At 39.8% G+C, this 24,055-nt stretch overlaps 1 protein-coding gene across 50 annotated transcripts in view; it reads right to left on the bottom strand.

Moving 5' to 3' along the window:
* TENM3 (teneurin transmembrane protein 3) overlaps nt 1-24,055 on the bottom strand; it is a 1,240,854-nt gene that overhangs the window by 128,654 nt on the left and 1,088,145 nt on the right. For all 50 annotated transcript variants that reach the window (XM_083755214.1, XM_083755180.1, XM_083755191.1 and 47 more), the window contains one exon: nt 3,319-3,556. In XM_083755214.1, coding sequence (XP_083611340.1) covers nt 3,319-3,556 — 238 coding nt within the window. The remainder of the gene's footprint in view (nt 1-3,318; nt 3,557-24,055) is intronic.

A 24,055-nucleotide genomic window follows, 5' to 3' on the forward strand; every position in this document is an offset into this window, starting at 1 on the left:
AGAGGCTTAATCAATATTAAAGGCTGTCGTTCCATTGGAAATCACACCAATAAAAGCACCTAATTGTCTACTAGCACAAATGCTTCATCAAGCTTGAATGCATTCTAAACTTTTCACGCCCCTTGGTCAGCTTTGCTGATGACTTAAGAAATTGTATAGAAAAGCAAACGTTTTTGATCAAATTCTACCTTCTTACATTAGTACAGTAGATTATTCAAATGTGCCTCCAATTCTGTCTATATAATGAAATTAACAGATAATTAAATACAATGCCATGTTTTTAACTGTTTCGTTAAAGCTGAATTCTGATGAAAAAAATATGCAACATTAGTAAACTACACTATAACCTGTCTCTCCCATCCGACGATATGCTACCACGCTAAATACAATACAGTGGTACCTCGGTTCAAGAACAGCTCTGTTAACTAATTATTCGGTATATGAACTCCGCAAAACCGGAAGTTGTGTTCCGGTTAGCGAACTTTACCTCGGTCTATGAATGGAAGTCGAATGGTGGAAGGGCAGCAGCAGCGGGAGGCCTCATTAGGAAAAGAGCGCTTCGGCTTAAGAACGGCTTTGGTTTAAGAACAGAACGGATTAAGTTTGTAAACTAAAAGTTGGATAGTTATTTACCTCCTTGACATCTGATGGGTGGGCATTCCACAGGGAGGGTGCCACTGCTGAGAAGGCCCTCTGCCTGGTTCCTTGCAGTGAGGGAACCTCCAGAAGGCCCTCGGAGCTGGACCTCAGTGTTGGGGCTGAATGATGGTGAGATGCTCCTTTAGCTTTACAGGGTCATGGCCATTTAGGGCTTTAAAGGCAGCCGCAACACTTTGAATTGGGCTCAGAAACATACTGGGAGCCAAAATAGGTCTTTCAGGACCGGTGTTATATGGTCCTGGTGGCCGTTCCCAGTCACCAGTCTAACTGCTGCATTCTGGAGTAGTTGTAGTTTCTGAGTCACCTTCAAAGGTAGTCCCACGTAGAGCGCATTGCAGTAGTCCAAGTGGGACCAGAGCATGTATCACTCTGGTAAGACAATGTATGGGCAGGTAGGGTCTCAGCTGGTGAACCTGGTAAACAGCTGCCCTGGACACAGAATTGACTTGTGCTTCCATGGAGAGCTGTGAGTCCAAAATGACTCCCAGGCTGCACACCTAGTCCTTTAGGGGAGAAAAAAGCTTCTAATTGCCTCTTTGTGATCATGACAAAGGTGAAGGAAGGCGGAGCACATAAACATAAGATACCCAACAGCTCATTTTCATCACAATAAGCTGTGGTTTATTGTGAAGTACAAACTAGCTCTTTAAATGTTCCTTATAAGTTATGAATGCCTTGTATGCCAAGATCCTTGTTTGCAGGATGAGCACTTAAGAGAGGGCCTTTTATCTAGTGGCACTCAAAGTTTTGGAGTTGGTTACTCCAAAAATAACTATCCTATCTGTTTTCAGGCACCAGGTCCTGCTGTTTAATGAAGCTTGTTACCTTGGTAATGGCTAAACATTTGGCAGTTTTATTCTTGTGCTGTTGTTTCATCTTAAATGAAGCAAACAAATAAATCCTTTTATATAGAATACTAAATGTCAGGGAGAAGGGTTAAGCTGCATTAGTTTCTATATTTGTATGTGCTCAGGCATGTGAGACCGCACCTACAACCTGAAGTGGTACAGCCCCAAAGTTTACCACTTCAGTGAGAACTAGGCCTACTGGCTGATTTCACATAAAGAGAGTGGGAATGGATATCTAGAGGAGTAATGAGCAGTGGCAATAGTAATCATAATACTAAAACTTGGAAGATAGTTTAGTGGCTTCGGTAATCAATCAGAAAGTTGAAAAAGGAGGGATGGCAGGAATAAATTATTATTCTCTAAAAGAGCGGAGCTACTAACATGAGTTTGATCAAACTGCAGGAGGCAGTGGAAGACAGTGGAAGCAGTGGAAGACAGGAGTGCCTGGCGTGCTCTGGTCCATGGGGTCACAAAGAGTCAGACACGACTAAACAACAACAAAAGAGTGGAATGACTTTTATCATCACCACTTGTTCAGACTGCTTTTTAAGGGAAAGCAACAGTTTCTCTTCCCTGCTGAATTTAGACAGTTATTAAGTAAGGATGGGAATCCCTGCTCCACATCCCTTTACCATTTGTCCTTTTAATCAGTAACAACACAGCTTCATATCCTATACATATTGACAAATACTAGTTGCAGCAAGATACTGCTGTCAATGGGGGTGAGGGAGAAAAACAGCTTTATAAAACATCCATCTGGAAAGACAGTTCCAAAACAAACATGATACGTTGTGCAGAATAATCTCCATCGTTCTATACCCTTTCACATCTTTAATTTACCCTCAGACACAAAATATTTCACATGCCTAAGTAAAGTGAGAGTGACATCCCGGGCCTTAACACAGGGAAAGTTTCTCCACTTTCCCCCATCCAGTAGGGATGATGACAGCAAGTGCACATTTTCAGAGCTCCATGTGGCAGGGAGTACAAGGAAGGAAGTAGTTGTCCCTCATCTTCAGAACTGCATGGGGAGGTTGTTAGAGCACCCACTACTATTTCTCTCCATTTTTCAACACAGAGTCCTAGTTGCCTGAAACCATGTACAGCTGAATAGGCATCTCTAAGGAAGCTCTAACTTATCAGTGCTTGGGGAAATCCTCACACAAGCAAAACTGATGAGTTACAAAAACATTCCCAACAGGGGTCAAAACACAAATGGCATTCCACTAATGTTACAACTGCTGCTCATCTAAATGAGCTGAAAAGACAGACTTCACACTCTGGATCTGTTAATGTAGTAATCATAGGTCTAAGCCTAAATGGAGACATTTGTAACTTTAACTGGTCATTATGGAAGAATGAAAGGTCACATAAGTACAGGGTGTATTTAAATACAACCCTAAGGCTAAGATCAAGTAATCACAATGTACAAAAGAGTGAAACTTGCTTCAGAAGTGGACAAGCTTCTCTGGTTGCACTGTGATCACGTGTCTGCTAACTCCTATAAACAATTCTTTGTGATAACTAATACAGCAGCACTAGTAACGAACATTAAGGAGAAATTGCTTGCTTCTAGATAATAACATGTCTGAAGTGCAGCTTCTATACATGTTCTAAGTCAAAACACTGCAAGGGAATAATTAAGTTACAACGTGAGCTTTGGGACAAGGTGGCAGTACCAATCTTGGCTGTACTGGGTTAAAATTCCACAGATTACACCTCTTGCTGGCAGAATTAAGGGATGCATCAATCTTAGGCTTCTTAAATATTCTGAGCAAAACTGAAGTCTTACAAGTTCCTAAAGGATTACCTGCTTTCCAGTGGCACATTACTGCCAAGGACCCAGCTGTCCTGCAGCTGGACCGACTCGGGTGTGGTTTGCAGCTCGGCGGGCAAAGCAGCCGGCGGGGCCGGACTCTGGTTCCTCCTATTTGTCAGTGAGTTTCTGTTAAGGGAGGTGATAGATGGGTGATGCTGTGCTGAATGCTGCTTGTGAGAAGGTGGCAAAGGTTGCAGGGTCGACTGGCCTTGGTTATTTGGAGGTTGCTCTGAGAAGAAAGAAAATTAAAGTTTGTTATACATCATCCTCACCTTTACTAGATCTAAAGCAGAAAGTGAAATGAAAGACCTTAATCCAATATATTTGCATGTTAGTCTATTGATTGTCTTCAATGACATTTTTCAAGTGTCAGTTTACCCTTGATAGACTAAGATCTAATTAATATACAACAGATGGTGTGGCTGCTTTTGGTTTTAATTTGTTTCAGGTTGTGCTTTCTTTCTTTTCTTTTTTTAAACTGGTTTATTAACACCTACAGAAAATAACAGTTGACAGTGCCCTAACATGCCTTTAGAATTCAGGTTTTTTTAAACAAACAAACCCTGAAATTAAATGGGTAATTTAAATAGAATACAAAGGTTTTTGAAATGCATGTAATCCCTATAATTATTTAATGGATTTTTTAAAGCTTTATTTAACTGCAATAAATTATTGCAAGCTAGTTACTAAACAGCAGTAGACTAGTCTAGTTTAGAGCATTTCAAATAAGGCAGATCTGCACTATGATCTGCTAATAGATGCTAAGTATTCTTTAGCAGAAGGTCACTCTGTGAAGCAGATGTTGCTTCATGGATATTTAACAGCCTGAATCACATCTGATTACAACGTCAGAAGACTCATATACTTAATGACCGTTACATCCATTAGAACACACACAGAACAGATTTTCCAATTTCACACTATGTGGTATAACTATGTTTTAGAGCAAGTCACAGGTGATCAGAGAAACTTGCCATCACAACAGTATATATATGTCATGGTTCCTAAGAAAGTGTATACCTATTGTTTTTAAAGCAATAATGCCAATATTGCTTCTTTCAGCATGCTTTATATCATCCGTGGTTAATAAGGGGTGCTTTTCCACCTTCTGTACATCATAGAACAAATGGTAGACACTACAGATCCAGTTCCTAGCACATGTTTCTGAAGCTATACAAAGAAGGTACATGGGTCAATTTCATCCTTTTGATTTCAGTGGTAGTAGCTCAACTTGCATCTAATTACTTCATCTTATTGGACTTGTGAATTGGGCTGACAGAGACATGCAGTTTTGGCAATAGCATGGTTAAAAGCTTAACACAATCCACAAAGTTTTCTCAGACTTTGGTATAGAAAAAACTTGACAAAATCATATTAAGAAAATATTATTATTCAGGTAGCATACAATTAATCAGATTTGTCTTTACCAACACCAGTGGGTGTCAATGCATATGATTAGAATCACTATAGAAAGCTTTAAGACACATTCACAGCTAGCTACAGGATAATTTAACATGCTAAAGCCCACAAAGGCTTTTTTTCAAGTCTGCTTAAAACTTTATCTGATTTAGATTAGAAGTTAATTATCAGCTGCTAGAGAAGTAACTTAGGTCATTATGTAAAAATACATATGAAAATGATTACTTGAGCTACAGGAAGTCCTATCTTAAGACTCTTTCTTTACATAGGATAGTAAGTTTGTCTCCCGTTTGTACAACAGTTATTTTTTCCCTGATGAAGTGGACACAAGTCCACAAACGTTGATGCCTTAATAAATTTTGTTAGTTTTCAAGGTACAAGTGACTTTAAGCTTTCTCTCTAGATTCCCCCCACCCCGGTGCAATTCTCATCTAATATCTAACAATGGCTACCACAAGCCACTTTATTTCATGCAAACATTTGTTACTGGCACGTCCTTTTAAATATCATCTCTTCACTTCTACATCTCATTTACACACTATAATCTCCGTAACAAACCACCTCTTTTTAAAAAAAGAATAAAGGTCCCAAAACCAGAAAATGGGAAAGAAAGTAACCCAGTTATATGTGATTTGTGACAGTATCATAAGCCTTAGTAAATTCACCATTTCTTTTAGAATAAAGTTAAAACTTCCTCTGCTGCAATTCTATACAACTTACCTGGAAGTAAGTATAATTGAATTCAGCAAGCCTTACTTCTGAATAAATATGCATAGACTTGCATTATAAATGTATCTATGTTGGAACTAAGTTTACTAGGTTGTCACCCTACCTATGCATTTTAATACATTCAGGTAATCAATAAATCTGGTCACTATACTTCCTGTCTAGTTCTCCACCAGCCTCCTTGATTCACAGCTCATTTTGCTGTTGTTGCTTTTATGTAAGGCCTACCCACTTACTATTTTTTTAAAGAAACCAATTGAGAATAAGTACCATACACCTCTTTCCCTTAAAAGCTCAAATCTTTGCCAATTGTGAAACATAACTAAGGGTGAGTAATGTTTACTTTCACACACTTTTGGTTGAACTTAATTTATTGTATACATAAGTACAGAAATATCCGTTGGGAAGCACCCAAGATTTAGCAAAGTGTCAATTGAGGGAAGTTTATAGGGAGTCAGATCCTTATTCCAGAGGGGATCAAATTGCCAATATCCTCTCTTAAATACCCATTCATTGAATATACTCATTGTCCACTTAAGGGGGAGGAAGAGACTTGGTAATTTTACACTCATGGGAGATGGACAGAGGAATTAAAAGACTAACAGGAAGAATAAGTGTCATTCTGGTACCCAATAAACTAGACAGGCTCTCCTGTGAACTGCCCTGACACCTGTGGGTATAGGGTGGTATACTACTACTACTACTAGAACCTTGTTTGGATGCAACCCTAAATCATCATTTAGCATTAGTGGGCTGAGTCTGTTTGAGGCTCAGGCTTGAGTGACCTCTCCTCTCTTTCTTTACCATGCACCATAGGAAATAATTGGAAGCATCTGCTTCAGTCTTTCATCTAGCTGTAATTTGTCATAAGAGTCAGTGCAGAAAAATTGTGGTCAATTTAAACTATAGTTTACGGAAACAAACAAAGGTTGAACTTTGATTTCCGATTCTGGCCTACTTCAGTAACAGCATCCAAAACAGGTCAAGAGGTTGTAAATTAGATGATATACGCTTGAGAGCAGGCCCGAGTATAGTTGGAGAAAGGGGTTCCCTTCTTTAAAGATAATTTTAGTTTAATGTTATGAAATCCATAATTTTCACAAATTTAGGTTACTCATTCAGCCAGGCTTCTTCTTGTTTCCTTAAAGAATGGAGATGGTAACCCTAGACAACTGGCAACATCAACATAAGCAGTTTCATGATTTGAGTCTAAGGTGGCCAATTATGGTGCCTTTCATAACCATGTGGCAGACAAATACTCAAGAGGTACAGTTTCTCCTGTCACACTACTGCAATGATGAAGGAAGCCACACCTGTCAAGCATATCCATTCCATACAGCTATTAAAGGCACCGGAACACATTTCAAAGTCAGGTGTTGGCAATCCTAATTGATACATAGGAAGGAGGATTCTTTTCAGACTTAGTGAAATGTCAGTCAGCTGGTGAGTAATTCTAATGGGGCTGCAGCCAAAAGCATCCCAGCTTTCTGGCTGACGGCTCCATTTTGATGCTAAGCCTGAGTGAAAAGAAAGAAGACATTGAGCCTGAAGGCTATAAAGGCAGCAGCTACAATAACTATTTTGGAAAGAGGCAGAAATTCAAGAAAATAAAATAACGTAGAAGCATGCAGCTACATTAGTTTATCTAATATACGGAAGGAAAGATTATTTATGCAATCAAATGATAAAATACAGCACATTGTTTTACCATGTATTGCTTGGCTAGTCCTGACTGATCTCATTATATAATAATTGAGATATAAGCAAAGAAAACATAAAAAGGGTGCTTTCCTGTGTAAATTGTCTTCATCAAATAAACATACAAAATGATGCACGCGGTGAAGACTTGAAGTGAACTGATTGAGAAAGGTCTGTCTAAAATATTCTGATTTGTTTTAAACACCCCATTTACACAGTTGTTTAGCTAAGAGAAAAAACTACTGGAAGTATTTTCCACTTGGGCAGTAAAATGATAATGGTTAGTTTCTCTTTTTAGCTTTCCATTAAAACCCCTTTTCAAAAACCTACATGTAATTGCTGTTATTGAATTTAAGCAGGATACAGCATAAAACAAACATGTGAAAGATTGAGCGGCAGGATGACAGAAAAATTAAAATGGTTCAATACACAGAATTAATAACAATTTAATATTTTGTAATTTCTAATCTTAGTTATTAAAGAATGGAAAAGTTGACCACTCATCTCCACTTTCAGGCTGAGGGAGCTGGTGTTTGTTTGCAGACAGCTTTCTGGGTCATGTGGCCAGTGTGACTAAACAGCTTCTGGTGCAGGGAACAGCATGATGCATGCCAGAGCGCACAGAAACACCATTTACCTTCCTGCTGCAGTGGTACCTATTTATCTACTTGCACTGGTATGCCTTTACTATCCCATAATGTACTAGTTACATGTACTAGTTACATAACAGTTGGATAGCTAAGACTTGTCAGTTAGCCACTCATATAAAATAGTGATTTTTCATTTGATAAGAACAGTACACCGGGGGCAGGATTTAGTATTAAAGAAAACCGAGCTACTTTAACAAACAAAATATAAAAAGGTGTGTGAAATATCAGTGCCTCCCAAAGAATAATTAAAATGATTAGGATTTCCCTATGATCAAGAATGCTCTAGAACACGCATTGTCTGAATTGTCTTGTATAGCTTTAGTTTATTAATTTAACTAGACATGGATCTCACCTTAGGGTTGTGTGGGGTGTTAGAGGAGGGGTAGTACCTCTGGTGGGGTACATGCCATGCTCCTTCTAGGGTAGTTTGTCCATCTTTAGTCCCCACCATGCACTCAGCTCTTACCTGTGCCTCCTAGAAGCTGTCAGCATGTGACACTGGTCACATCCTAGAAAACGGCTTTGACTGCCCGGCTAAACCAGGTGAGGGTACCCAATGGGTCTCAAACTCTTAATGAGTTAGAGACTTGCCCTGCATGCAAAGATAGGCTTCAGCGGATTGAGTAGACGAGACCAATAGTGGGTCTAATGGTCAAGGAGGTGGTTTCTGCACATGCTGTAGAGGGAAATGAGGGGCAGGTGGTGTTCGTCAACCTGGGAAGGTAGCCCATCTGGGGTAAAAAACCTCTAATCCCAAACCTCCACTGTCTTGTGACTATACACATTTGCAAGAAAGGCTTTGGGAGTAAACCCTGAGGAAAAATCCATATCCACTGCCTTGAGGGAGATATTTGGGAGAACAAAGGGCCTAGCAGTAAACCCTACACAAATTTGGACTGGAGTCCCTAAGATGGTTGGTGTCTTGTACACCTCCTTCCAGCGTATTGCTCTTGCTTTCCAGCAAGACTAGGGGGGGGGGGGCGATGTCTTGTCTTCTGAGCAGCCCATGATCTTAATACATACTGCCCAGGTTTGTGCCCCGGGGAGGTTGCTTTGGTCCTGCTAAAGCAGCGGTTTGACTTCACCCTCAGAAATGCACTCCACTGTCGTGGAAGACAGACAGATGCCAATAACAATCCCACCTTAACCCAGTTTCATGGTGAGTCACAAGGAATCTAACACCAGTGACAATGTATTACAATTTTCAAGACCTTAACAAATGTCCACTTGCAGTACAATGTGAACGGGCATAAAGTCCAAAAGGGGAGTCTTGTTAACATTGCACTACACACACCTGTTCCCCCTTATTTTTCATCCTCCACTGTGGCTGCAAGGGAAAGATCAGAAGAATTCACTTCCATTTTCAGCTAGTCTCAGTTTGTTTTGTCTGAAATGGAAACTGCATTGACTATGGTTTATCTGAGCAAGCCAGAATCATAAACTAGCCTGGCTCATACACAATGGATTAAAGTTTGCTTATTCATACAAACTAGATGTAAAACTAACTACAGTTTTCTCCAGCTCAGACTAAATGACAAAATGTGTTTAGTTGAAAATGGAGGCAGATGCTCTTCCTAATGACTATTCTGGAAAGAGCAGTGCAAAAGTCTTAGACTCATTCAGCTAGCATGAAACCATGATGTAGACGTACATCTGATTGTGACCAGTATATAAACAGTTGTTAGTTACTGTATCCAGGGATCTAGATATAATTCCTCAAAGTAGATCATTTGCTGCAGCATTCAAGCTATAATACTTTGTCAGCAAAGCACAATTCTTCTTCCCTGGGTTGTACATCCATTGACAGTACGCATAGTGCTGAAAATGTAATAGATGAAGAATTGCAGGCACTTAGTGGTAAGCCCTGCAACATCTCTGGTGGCAAAGAACAGTCTACCCCAGTTTCATCATTACTGGCAAATGCAACCACCGGGTTAGTGTAAAAAATTATGAGTGCAATCCACTCAACTTGAGCATCTTTAAGCATATTTACTTTCACTGAGAGAGTTAAGCATATGTCCACAAAAATCAATGGGACTGAAGCACACTGAAGCATGTCTTTTTTGTATTTGTGGGATGTAACATAAGCAGTCAAGTACAACACTTCCTGTTTGCCCAAAGTGGACACTCCTGCCAGTTGAACTTCCTATTACACCTGGTTTGGAGCATCCTCCCCCTGCATGTGACCAGGTAAGTGGGCATGACCCTGCGAGACTCCATAAAAGGTGCTGGTCATGCAGCCATCTCCCTTCGTCTTGATGCCATGCTCTCTTGATACTGATGTATTTTGCTGTCTGTTGGCTCTCAGCCACCAGGACATGAGCTCATTCCCATTTGGGATAAACTCAAACCCTCTTCTGTAACTCTAAGCTAAACCCTGCCTTCAGGGATCCAACTGTGAACTGAATGTGAGTAAACTTCTTGTTATATTTTTAAAAGAAGCTCCTTGTGTCTTTATTCTTTTTAGGAGAGATAAAAAGGGACTTACCAGGAACCAAACCCAATCTGAACAAAGCCAGTTTGGATTGCTTAAGTAAAGAGATTCAAACGAATCTACCAACTAGCTTCCTGCTATATACCAGGGAATGCACTCTGCTGTTGACTCACAAGCATGAGTTAGGAAGCATACTGTTAAATCAATATATCCTCTCCTAGTATCTACAACATTCCTACAGTATTTTCAGCAACTAAACACTTTCCTAATGTCCCATTACAGAACTACCAATAAACCTACCCACCCACCCATTCCCTTTTCTAACTGCAACACTACTCTCCCTTTTCCTTTCGATTACTTTGAACAGGGACTTGTACTACTGGCAAGTAATGCAGTGATACAAGGTTTCATATTATTTAACATCTGGAAAGACCTCTAGAAACTGACTGTGACATGAACTGGACCGAGGTATACAAAATGGACTTAAAAGGCAGTGGAAACCTATACAACTCACAAGCTAAGGACCAATGGAGTAAAAACCAAACCAATAAAAGTGATTGTTAAGCCCATGAAGGCAGTGACTGCAATATATTTGAATTTAGCTCAGCGACTGCCACAATCAATCAGTCTGCCCGGCTTATCACTTCACCAAGTGCCAGAATGCATATACATGTATGTGGATAAAAACTACTGCTGGGCAGTAGAGAAGAACACATCACAAATAAATATTCTTCATTTGTGACTGAAAGTAGGATTACAAAAATACACTGCCCACCACATGAACTCTCTTTTAGTCAATACATTTCCACTAAATGTATATTCCCACTAATACATGCCCTCTCTGCATACCATGGTCCCCCTCCCCCCCCCAAAAAAATGATGGCTGTAACCATCCAGACAATTTTTCTGTTCAAGTAGTAAAAGGGTGAAATTTCTCACCACACATAGCTGCTGTGGAGGATTTTAATAAGGGTAAGTACTTAGAAGTTCATTTGGAGAAAGTTTGTAGAACTTGGGACTTTTTAGTTTCAGGAAAAAAAGGCAAACAAAAGGTTTTATGATAGAAGTTTTCCTAAAATTATGCATTGAGAAAGTGCATTTCATAAAATTATGCACTACGTGGATAGAGAAAAGTTGTTCTCCCTCTCTCATAACATTAGAACTCGTGCACATTCAATGAAGCTGGATGTTGAAAGATCCAGGACATATTAAAAAAAAAGGACTTTCCCACACAACACATAGTTCAACTATGGATCTCACATCCACAGGAGGCAGTGATAGCCACCAACTTGGGCGGCTTTAAAAGAGGATTAGAAAAAATCATGGCTTCCAGCCATGATGGCTAGGCTTGCCCTGCACTGTTGGAGGCACCATGCTTCTGAATATCAGTTGCCAGAAACTGCAGGAGGAGAGTGTGCTCTTGTGCTTCAGTCCTGCTTCTGGGTTTCCCACAAAAATCTGGCCACAGTGAGAACAGGATCTTAGATTAAATGGGCCACTGGCCTGTTCCAGCAGACTCTTTTTATGTTCCAATGGTGGGGTTTAGTTTTTCTGGATTAAAAAAGACTGTGCAAGTTAGGATATTGAGAATGGGGTTAACCCATATATTTTCTTTCCTTTGATACACAGTTCTCCCTTTTTTCTTCCCTCTTCCCAACCTTTGCTGTGAGTCATGAAATGCAGAACTAATCTCATAGCATGATGTTGCTTTAGATGCTCCAATCTGTATTCAAAGCAGACAATGCCCTGGTTTTTGTTAGCATAGTTTGCTTGAGCTGTAAAAATATCTATTGGAAGGGGCTTTCATAAAGCTGAAAAGTATGATGTCTGAGATCTGCCCTCCCCACAATAGTTTGAAGTGATATAATAAAGTTTTGAACAAATGATAATGGGACATTTGATGCTTGTCTTTATGAAAATTCTAAACTTACTGTGCAGTAATTAAGCTCGGCCAAAAGTTTTTAATGCAGAGCTATTACTCTGTAAATCTTGGTGTGTCATGGATTTTAACCCACTTCAGATTGGAGTACACTGGCATTATATGTGAATAGTTTAAATGGTTCCATCAATATGTACTGGTACAGGGATAGTGCTGGTTTAAATGATTTTTGTGTCAACATAAAGGAATTGCTGATAAAGTTCTGATTTAGCTTATGCACTTTTTTGTCTTCTATTTTCACAGCTGGCTGGGAGAGATGCACTTGCCTCCTTCTGCCCCAAGATATTATGGTACTTTTGGGAATTTTCTTGCAGAACATGGCAGCATTGCCACACTTTCTCAGTTACCTGAATTCCTAACGCAGCAGTGAGAAACAAGTCTTAGCAGGTGACTTTTTACTTTGGTACAACCATAAGAGAAGGTTGTTTTGAATGTGGATCCCAACATTGTGAAAAATAAGCAAGCACACATACAAAGGAGGATAACAAAACCAGATGGCTGAAATCTGCTCAACAATGAAGCTTAGGCACACACCCAGAGCAAGCTGCTACAGGAGTGTTTCCATAGTAGCAAAACTGCAGGTACTACGTCTCACTTGGCAAAAACTGTAACAAGGTATTAACGTGGAGTGCATAGGATGAAAAGAACATATATTTATCAATTATTCGCAGATCAATGGACAGTCAGAACTTTTCAAGCGCTACAAAAATGCATGTAAGTAAAGCAATGAGACCCACAATGTGCAGGGAGAGGACAAACTTTTGTACTGGCTGTGACAAAAGGAAGGAAGAGTATTTACTGGTTAGGAATAACGAGGCACATTACAGCATTTTCACATCCAGAAAGCAACAATGTGCAGAGTTGTCTAGCCATATATAGGGTGACTGACTCAGAGATCCTTCGGGCAGAGGTTACTGCTACTAGAAATAAGACCTTGAAACTTGCTTCAGTGGCTAGAATGACAGTTTCTGAAGAACAGACAGCACTTTATGAAGGTCCCAAGAAGGAAAGCAGTGTGCCACCAGGGACACTGTAGTACCACTTCTTGTAGGAAGCACTAGAAAGTGAGAGAGAGGCGGTGAGAGAGAGAGGCAGTGTGGATGCGTGGGATAAGATTGAGGAAATAGCTGCCGCCTGATGTTTCAGCATGTTGGCCTTTTCTGAGGCCATCTTGGAGGAATGGCAGGAGATCCAGAACCATTGCTTTATGTACTGGGGCAGATCTAGCTGCACACTACTACAGGAAAGTCTTCCGGGTGGCTTGGTATATTCTTAATCTGCGTGGACAGTGAGAGCATAAAATGGTGAATATTACTGTGCTGGAGAAACCCTGCTTTTTAAAAGATTTTTGTTCAAAGTCCATGGAGTTAAGATGTACCACTAAGGCTCCAGGTGAAGAACTGGTCCTTGTGTTAGGATGTCATGGCAGACTGGTAGATACTATGCTAGAAATGTCACTAAAGATAGAATTTTGGACACCCATGGTCCACAATGTGGTCAGAATGGGGTATAGTATAGAATGCAGTATAGACATTGGCGGGAAGGAGTAATGTTGGCTGGGTGACATGAGAGCATCTCATGATTCTGCTTGGAGGGTCCCGGTATTGGGAGAAGTATCTGGGGAATTGGTGACTGCCTCAGCTGGTGAAGTGGTCAATCTCACACAGTCCCAGTGTTGCTTGTAGCTGTTGGAATGTTTGATCATGGAGGCTCCATTCGCCTGGGTCCAACCTGGTCATCTTAGTCAATCTGCTTGGGTGTTGGGCTCCCCAGATATGTGTTCTGATGTCAGACTGAGGAAGTCGAATTCCACCCACCACATGAGGTGGAACGTTTCAGCCTGAAGGACCCAGAATTTAGTCAGAAAACCCATGCTGTGTAGCGCTGTTGAAATATGGCTGAGATTCGCAATCTCTTTAGAAGGCCACTGGTAGTTCCATTACAAATATATATAGTTTTAAAAATAATTTAGCAGAAATCTCTGGTAGGACTGTCTTGAGCTGGTTATTTCCATATCCACAGGCTACAGTACACAGTAATTCTGAGGAACCTAGGATCTGCTGTGGTTCCTCAGTCAAGTAACTGCTTGCCATAGGAAGCCAATTGATTGCTCTACTTCATTTGTTTGGCTGTTGCTTGCCTGCTTTTCAGCTTGCCCTGCTGAGTCTTAAATCAGTGGTGCAGCTAGGGCTGGACCTCAGACCTAAAGTCCAGTGATGCCAATGAGGTTCTCACATAACCACAAAGAGAGCAGCAGATGATGGGAGCAGCAGTACGTAGGCTCTACATCAGCATCTGGGTTCACTGTAGCTGATGTTGGTTACTGCATAATCTTTCCTTTCTTCTTATTTAAAAAACTATTCTATAGTACGTATATGGTTATTATTCTTAATATATGTATTCATTTTACCACTACAACATGGTGGCATACCCAAGTAAATACGTTTAACATCAGGTAGCAGAAGCAAACAAATGCTTGTAGCCATTATAGTTCTGTGACTTAATGACTTTAAAATATGAAACTGCACATATGCAGAGTATATCTCTTTTTTTAAAAAAACAAGTATGGGTATAATGACAAAATTCAATTAAGAACTAATGTATAAAATAATCAAATTATGGCTGGCATGGAATAGTCTTGTGTTAGGGGGTTTATTGGTTTGCTTTTATTTTTATTAGGTATTTTGTGGTTTTTAATCTTGTATTTTTATGTTGCGACCCGCCCTGAGATCTACGGATAAAGGGCAGTATACTAATCAAACAGACAGACAAACAGACAGACAGAATACATGGCTATCCAAAAGTGAGACATAACACTTGATTATCCCCCTTTTCCTCTTGCCACATGGACAGTCACTTTAGCTTTTGGCCTCTTTTGTTTGCCTCCAGAACTCTGAAATAGCCTGTTCTTTCTGCCACATATGCTGAGCCTATGAATGCATTACTGCTGCAGCCTTATACTGGAAATACTTAGGGACAAAATAACTGACAACAACTAGTATTTGTTATACATTAGCTGCATCTCTGTTAGTCCATAGCTTTTAAAGAAAATGTAAATAAGGATGCCAATTGTGTTGGGCAGCAAAGGAAGAGGAAAGAGCACTGTCAACAATCACACAATAAACTGAACAATTCCCCAGGGAATTTCTCTAATAATGCCACGAGAACATGCGGGAAGACACATTTCAGCAGATGGAAGCATCACCAAACACTAATGCAGAAGTGTCACTCATAGACATTGAACAATTCCTAAAATATTTATGAAATTTTGTACATAAACAAGAGAAAGTTTACTCTCAGTGGTGTGACTGAGTTTAGCGCTGAGTAGGGTAGCCTATTAACTGTGGAGCCACATGACAAGATCATTAACTTCACTTGAAAAGAATTAATGAATTGGGGTCGGTGTGGTTTTCTTTTTGTAATTTCAATCTCATAGAGATAGAGAGTTTGGTGTCCTGCTGATCAGAACCTGTGAGAAAGTAGACACAGGGATGAAAGAAGGCCCATTAAAACAGTACTACAGTGGTACCTCGGGTTTCATACGCTTCAGGTTTCATACGCTTCAGGTTACAGACTCCGCTAACCCAGAATATTACTTCAGGTTAAGAACTTTGCTTTAGGATGAGAACAGAAATCGTGCTACGCCTGTGCAGCGGCAGCAGGAGGCCTCATTAGCTAAAGTGGTGCTTCAGGTTAAGAACAGTTTCAGGTTAAGTACAGACCTCCGAAACGAATTAAGTACTTAACCTGAGGTATCACTGTAATAGCTGTTGGACTGGGAAGGGAAAACCATATTGGGACAACATGAAAATAGTATCCCAAATATTATCTACTACATTCTATTTTTACAGTGACTTTTAAAACAACTTACAAAACATTGATGGAATCCTAACTCAAATTCAGTTATGCATTCTCCATAGGAGATACTTCTAATGGGAAATGTATGGGTTAGTAAATATAAGAAAAGTCTGTGCCCACTCAATGTGTATGAGATACCTCCATCCCTCCCCCACAATAGAGCTAGGTTCACTTCATTTTAGATATCAGTCTACAATGACAGTGACAGTGTCACAATCTTTCCTTCTTTGGATTCTTCCCTCTTCTGCACACCCCAGAGTTGTAGCCAAGTCATGCTGCTTCTCCTTTCAAACACCTAGCCCTTTCCCTCCATCCAGATCTTTTCAGCTCTTGCCTTCATTATGGCAGCATTTTCTCAAGCCTGTCCTACCCTTTACTGCAACTTTGTCTTTTCACAACATCCCAGAATTCCACTGCCAAGATCATTTAACTGTCTCACACATACAGATGCGACACCCTTCCTTAAATCACTGAATTGGCTTCCCATACCCTTCCGCATCCAACAGAAAGTCATTGTCCTTGCAGTTAGAACTCTCAGTACCCTCACCCTCTCAATCTTTCTGCCCTTGTATCCAGAAATATTTCTTGCCATTTTCATTCCTCTTGGTTCTACCACATTCAGTGTTCTCTACATGTGTTAGACATGTGCTAAAATTTCTCCTGTGGGAATAAAGGTGATCTGAAGTATTTAACCTTGGCTAGAATAATGTCCTAAATAAATCAAGTTCGCGCCATGAATGAATGAACAAATATATGTTAAAAAACCCAGGAATGTTTTTTGACACAGGGATGCTTCCAAAGACAAAAGGAAATAGTGCTTGGTTTACTAAACAATACATATAGCTACATTACAGTAGTTTTAAATGTTTTGTTGAAAACAAAGATAGGCAAATGAGACAAGGAAAGAGTAAATGAGAGCAAAGAAGAGTAGAAACTAAAGCTTCCAAAATTGCTCTGAAGATACTCAGTAGTCCTTTTGTTCGTTAATGACTTTAATTAAACTCTGAACATACAGGTGAATCCGACACTTTTTAGTGCGGGAACAAAGCAATGCTGGTCACAGAAACAACTTCTTTACTCCACTACCCATCAGGTGTTTTCAGATATCAATTCTAGAAATGGGTATGCCTTTCAGTTTCACAAAAGATGTTCATTCCTTTGAATTAATGTGCCTTCTAGTTTAACAGCATGATGCATTCAGTAATTTCAAGTCAGACTAAACTTTAAAATGGCAAGGTAATTAAAACAAATTCCACCTTCCAGATTGAATCTATTTCAATTCAAGTAACTGAGCCCATTTTAAACAGTGAAATGGCCATCACCTCACTATGCAATTGCAATGTCTATTATCTGGGGACTATGAAAGAAGATTAAAGTAGAGGTTTGCATCTTTGCATACCATTTTAACTTACAAGAAGAGACAAAGGACAATAGGTAGAGAAATGTCTCCAAAATTGGTCTGAAGGAAGAACGTCTTACTAAATTATTTCCTTGGAAAGACCAAGAACATAAATAGCCAAAAACCCCTACTTAGGCTGCAATCCTTTACAGACTTTGGGGCTAATTTCTGTGTAGAAATGTTTATGACTGCATTATTAATATATTTGAAATTCTTCAACTACGCAGAAGTTCTTGTTTCTTAAAGGTAAAGAAAATATAGGGATGGAATATGTATGCCCTTCATTATTTGTCTTTCATTAGTCAAAATCAGGCTGGCTGCGTGAGCTTCACACCAATCTTAAAATCCACCTATTGGAGAACCACCCTCAGGTGTTTCTCTTTCGTGCAGGTGAATTTTAACGTCAGTATGAAGCTAAATATGAACACGTGTGGCCCAGCCATGCAATATTAAACTTTTCTTTTTACTGTGAAGCTTTAGTCCTAGGGCAGAGACTGCCAGAACAGATAAGAGATAGAGAGATAAGAGCTCATGACTCAACCCTGTTTATGCCTGCACTCTTTGATTTAGGAATCACACTGGATGAAACATGAACAAAAACCCAAAACGTGTGGCATCTAGGATAACCCCTCACTGTGTACAACTGTTAAACAGTACAATATTGAAGGAAATAGTCTTCATTTATATTGTCATTAGAACTCACAGGTAGTGATGTCTAAATTCAGTCAATGAAACTGCGATAAAAAGTTTTACATATTTCATGAAAGGAAGATAAATGATCATATTAACTCTCCTTGTCTCCATGAACTCAAGGACAAAATGAAAGAATTTAGGATTTTAAAGAAATGTGTACTTACGATATCCACACATTTTACAATGGAGTTTACATTTGTTTCCTTACAAAAAATGTAAGAAGCCTTTAAAAGCCCACCATCATTTAACTGGTAAAATGAAGTTCATGATTTTATAGGACTGGCAGAAGAATCACGTACAGGTGTTTCTGGCCACTATAGAATCCTGTCATATTGACAAAATAGCAATACCTATGGACACCAAGAAAGGCTACAAGACTTAAAAAGAAAACAGAATAAGAAAATCAATTTAATCACACACGCTCACGTAATCTTATCACAACCTTATCACCGTCTTTCTCCCTTGTGTAATGGGCAAATTATCTCGTAGTACATTAGAAGTAACAGCTCAAAGAAACGGTATGCTTTAATGGAAATTATAGGTTTAAGAAACTGGCTGCACTTTGGGGACTTATTTCAACTTTCTTATTTAATAAAACTTGCATTAGATGCTATGAAAATAATAATATAAACAAGGAGCACAGGTTAAACCCCATTTTCACTTGCAGCATTAAAAAATGATATACAGTAATTCTCACAGAGTAAGTAAATAAGTGGTGGAGGAGAAGAAATAGGAGAAAAGTAGTGATGCCATTCAGCAGGGGTGTAGGGAAGGATAAGGTTATTTCTAATGTTTTGGAAACAGAACTGTTGAAAGTTATCAAAGAGCTTAGAAGGGTGCAGCTATGTGATCCTAGAACACTATGACTAGCTTGTTCTACTAAATGCCTAGAGAGTTCAAAACTAACAGCAGGAGCCACTTTTGGTAAAGAACTTCAACAAACTGCAGGTGGTGTTAGGTGTGGGCAGATAAAGACATGGCTGCAAAGGAACCATTAATTGTTCCTGACAATCACTGCTGGGATTGGCTGTACTATAGAGTTTCCATAGTGCAGCTGATCGCTGGCTGAAGAGGAGTTAGCCCTGCCCATCTGTCTCAATGGCCCACTGGGATGGGAGAGCTCAGAATTTGTTCTGCTGGCTGAATCCTCTTGCCTATTTTGGGGGGTATATGCTACATGCTAATTCCATTCATTGGAACATCTGCTATTTATTTCATAAAACTTACATACTACTTGATTGTTGTTTTTTTAAAAAAACCCCTCAAAGTGTTTGGAAACAATATGATTATTGTAGCACCTAGTAAAACATAGGCCTGGAAATAATTTGTAGTGGGGGAAAAAAGAAAATGCTAAATTAGAAAACCATGATCCATCTTTTAAAAAGGCACAAACAATGCTTTGTAGATTTCGTCTATCATGATATTAAAGCCTATATCAGCCTAGTGAATATCTCCATAAATATATTAAATAACCCACTTGGGCCACAATCAGTGCTTCCTCCAGGAGGTACTCAAGGGTACGCAGTACTGGCACATCTTAATTTTGGTTTAAAAGCATGGCACTTACTGTAAAAACTTCATGATGAGTGCTGGCCCCTATTTTTCTAGGAAAAAACCCCACTGGCCACAGTTATCTATGCTAATTATTTGTGACAGAAAGAAAGAAAGAAAGAAAGAAAGAAAGAAAGAAAGAAAATGTCATCTACTTGTATGTAAAAATTTCCCAGCTCCCTTCCTTGTGGCGATTCTTACTTACCATAAGCTATAGTGGGGCTGTTTATAACCTAGGTCTATGTCCAAGTAGTGAAGCTTCTGATGCTTCAACAAGAGAGGCTAAGGGCAGTATCCAAAAGTGTAGTTCCATTAGCAGAATGGAATGAAGCTTCTCCTTCTTCTGTTCTGTCATGCAGTTTTTCCCAACCCTATGAAGCAGATGTGCAGGAAAGCTTGTGCGACATGTGTAGAGAGTAGACTGAGGGGAAATTCTATTGCAGAAATGCAAACCCTTGTGCTAAAAGAATTACTTCATAGGATACTGCCCCATTTATTTATTTTAAATACTTTAATGCCAACCTTAAGCAAAACGTCTAGGAAAGCTAAAACTAAAAAAGGTAGCAGATAAATGTAGCCCACAAAATTCAGCGGAACACATAAAATTAGTCTGCAGGCAGCTTTTGACAGCAGAGTTAGCATCAGACAAGCCTCCTTGGGAAGGGCAATCCACAGATGGAGCATCACAACCAAGAAGTCCCCTTCTCCAGTCACCACCCATCTAACTTCAGGTGGCAGGGGAACACAGAGAGGCCCCTCCAGGTATGACAGAAGGGTTAATGGAAGCTCATGCGGAAGCTCACCCTTCATTGTGAACCCAGCTTACAATTATAACAAAGTCTAGGTTCATTTTCTAATAGGCTCACAAACATTCAGCTCTCCCAGTTCACTGACCTAGGTATGAATACGGTATATTGGAATGCATCCCAGTGACACTGGACATGCCTGAAGAAGCTCAAGAGTGCCCAGAATTTGCACTAGCCAGCCCGCACTTTTCACAATAATAAGGAAGAACAACACAGAGGGTTGGTAGAGAGCTTCTCTAGATGTGCCAATATTTTGAGCTGCTGCAGAGAATTCTGGCGAAAAAAACCAAGTTTTCTCAAGAGTAGTTTTAGAACAAAATTAACTATGGTGTGAGGTAGAGCTATAGTGCCTATCGGTTTATAAAAGACTTGCCGTTTTGAAGAAGATTATTTCAGTTCATGGGAGCTATGTTTTCAGCCAGTCTAGGCAAGTCACGTGATTTCTAACTGCCAGGCATTAAGCTGAGCTGTCTCACAAATAGCTTATGAAAAAGCTGTTATTGAATTCAACTCAACTCATCTCAGTGCACTAGAGTCTCAAGGCATAAGAATCTAAGAAGAGACCTGTTGGACCAAAGGCCCACCTAGTCCAGCATTCTGTTATCACAGTGGCCAACCAGATGCCTATGGGAAACCCACAAGCAGTATACACATTATTTGTGATTCCCAGGAGCTGATGTTAAGACGCATACTGTCTCCAGCACTAGAGTAGCCATGGAGATAGCCTTATCTATGAATTGGTCTAACCCCCTTTTAAAGCCTCAAAGTATGCTACTATCACTACATCTTATGGGACTGAATTCCATAGGTTAACAATGCATTGTGTGTAAAAGTATAACTTCATTGGATGACCTAGGTTAAATAGGATGATTCTAGGGAACTGCAGCCTGTAATGGAGCTAAAACTCACCGTCTATATATATTTTTATATATGTATGTATATATATTTACATACATGTTTCATTTCTTTTACAGGGAGAAACTAATATCAATAAAGTGAAAACATGATATGCCTATTTCAATTATGAAAAAAGATGCAATAGGTATTTGTTATGCAGGTCTTTGTCAGGAAGTGGTATGGGCTGGAAATTTGGATTTCTACCAATTAAACAGCTGTCCTAAGGCAGGCACATTTTGAGAAAATCACCTTTTACTGACAAGTTTGTATTCCATTGAGAGTTTTAACAAATGCAATTGAGGGGGAAATGCAAAAGACATAATGAAGGGGGGGCAATAAGAAAAGAAAAATAATAAAAGAGTTTTTAAAAAGTCTACAAAATGTTTTTAGGAAATGATGAAATATAAATTAAGAAAAATAGGTTGCAATGGGGAGCAAGAGAAGAGAGGGGAAAGACAAGATACGGCATTTCTTTTGGGAAACTCACTATTTGTAGTATACAGGTGATATATATGTTTATGGTGTGAAGTGAAGTCACTGGCGAGAGCTGGTCCTCTTACAGTGATATCCTATACATATTTACTCAGAAGTAAGTTCCACTATGCTCAATGGGACTCCCAGGTAAGCACAGCACAGCACAGCACAGCAATGCTAATAACTTAATCACCCCTCTTAGGCAGAATGTATACCTTGCTACCTGTGTCCATTATCATTAAGAAACGGAACATTTCACAACAAGCTACAGTGAAATAATCCCAGCGATGCCTGTGGCTGAGCTGGAACTGGGACCAACTGGGGTTTCCAGAGGGGAGACTTGAATTTTGGCAGTACAGAGAAGACAATCAGGTATAGGTCAGCACCAGGGAGAACTATCTACCAAGCACTTCTGCTGTGCAGCCTCCATTTTGACGAGCTTATATTTCACTCTGTACTAGTCCTGCTGAAATGAGCGCAAGTTACAGGGCAGTAACATTTATGTGGTGCTGTTTATATGAAAGCAACGGTTTTTCATTTGTAGTCTTGTAATTTATCTGGATTCCCATAATAAGCTGCATATAGAATACTGCACTTATCATAGGGGCTGGTAATTGCCAGTTGACCAGCTTCATTCACACACATGCTCAGCTGCCAATTTCCCTTCCCTCTCTGCTTGGGAAAGTGGAAGACAGGAGCACACAAATAAGAGGAAGAACCTTTTCACTGGAGCACTCCATCTCTATTCATGCTTGTAAGAAGCTGTGGTCTCTGTCGCCTTTAATTCCAGTCTTCCCAGAAAGCAAAGCTAGGCAGAAAGAGACTGATGTGTGAGAATAAAAGAAGGAATTCTCTCACTGGCTTGTTCCCAGACTCAATAAATCTACCTTCCCTGATCACATTTTCTTAGCAGGAGGGAAAGTAGCCAGACTGAACTGTGCCAGGGAATGGAGGGTGTGAAGGAAATGCACATGTTTGTGCTACATGAGAATTATGGTATTCCGAGTTTGGATCAATCTAACTAGCTTGCTATATACAGCCCCCAGAGTATTGGCACATTCTTTTCACAGCAAGATATGTGGCTCTAACAAAGACATGACTTTGAAGAAGAAGGGCTATGCAGATAAAGGAATACTCAATTGTCAGTGGCTCCCATTAAGTTCTGTGGAGCAACCCAAATAAGTTGCTCTCTGGAAAGCAGCTGGAAGGATGCAAAACCTGATCCTCACCATAAACGTCATGGCAACCGCTATCAGTTTCTCCAAGTGCATCCCTTTGCTTTTTCTAAATAAGATGAAAAGGCATTCTTTGAAACTGTTGTTTTCTTCTGATCTGAGTCTCAAGGGCAGATAATAGCTTTTTTACCCCTAAGCAGTATTAAGTACCAACCTATTACAGTTACTCTTTTCCCAGGAAAAGATCAGGGGGTGAGGGATGGGGACTGATAAAAGAACTATGTATTAATATCTATACTCCTTTCATCTGGTGTCCCTACCTATGAATAATTAATTGACCTGCTATCCCATGAGGATCCTTCGCACCATCTTGCCTCGTATCCGTCTTTGAATTGTCCCATACCCCATAGGATGTAGAATCATTTTCCCGAAGCTATATGCTGTTGCCAGAAGAGGAGGCTGAACACCAACTCTAAGCCCAGCAAAGCTCATTTAAGAGCAGTTGGGGCAGATTCTGGTTATGAAGCAGGCTTGAATGGCTGACTCTGGAGTCCTAACTCCAACCTCCAGCTCTTTATTTCATCTATTTTCATCAATCTGCATAACATGTGAATGTCTACATTTATCTCAAGGGATAAGAACTCTCTTGAACTTGATGTTGTTTCCTGCTTCTTTGTGTACTTTCTAAGTATCATGTGGGCTCAGTTCAAGCATGATCGGACTAAGCAAAATGGAGAATACTTCCTTATTCAAAGGTTGATGAGCCAGCACAATGCGAGTGAGACAATAGCAGTCTGGTTCCCATGCTGCAGCAATAATACTGGCTACAAGTAATTGTCGCTTATCAACATAATGTCACATAAATGTAAGATACAATTTTTAATGACACAGTCAATAACCATTTTGCATGGGGGTTATGTTCTGGCCCCCGCATGCATTAGCCGAGCACAAACAAGCACACTCCATCCCTGTTCCTTCCTTTTAGTGATGTTAGATCACTTCTGAGTTC

This window comes from Podarcis gaigeae (genome assembly GCF_964106915.1).
Source record: "Podarcis gaigeae genome assembly, chromosome: 9".
Classification (NCBI taxonomy): Eukaryota; Metazoa; Chordata; class Lepidosauria; order Squamata; family Lacertidae; genus Podarcis; species Podarcis gaigeae.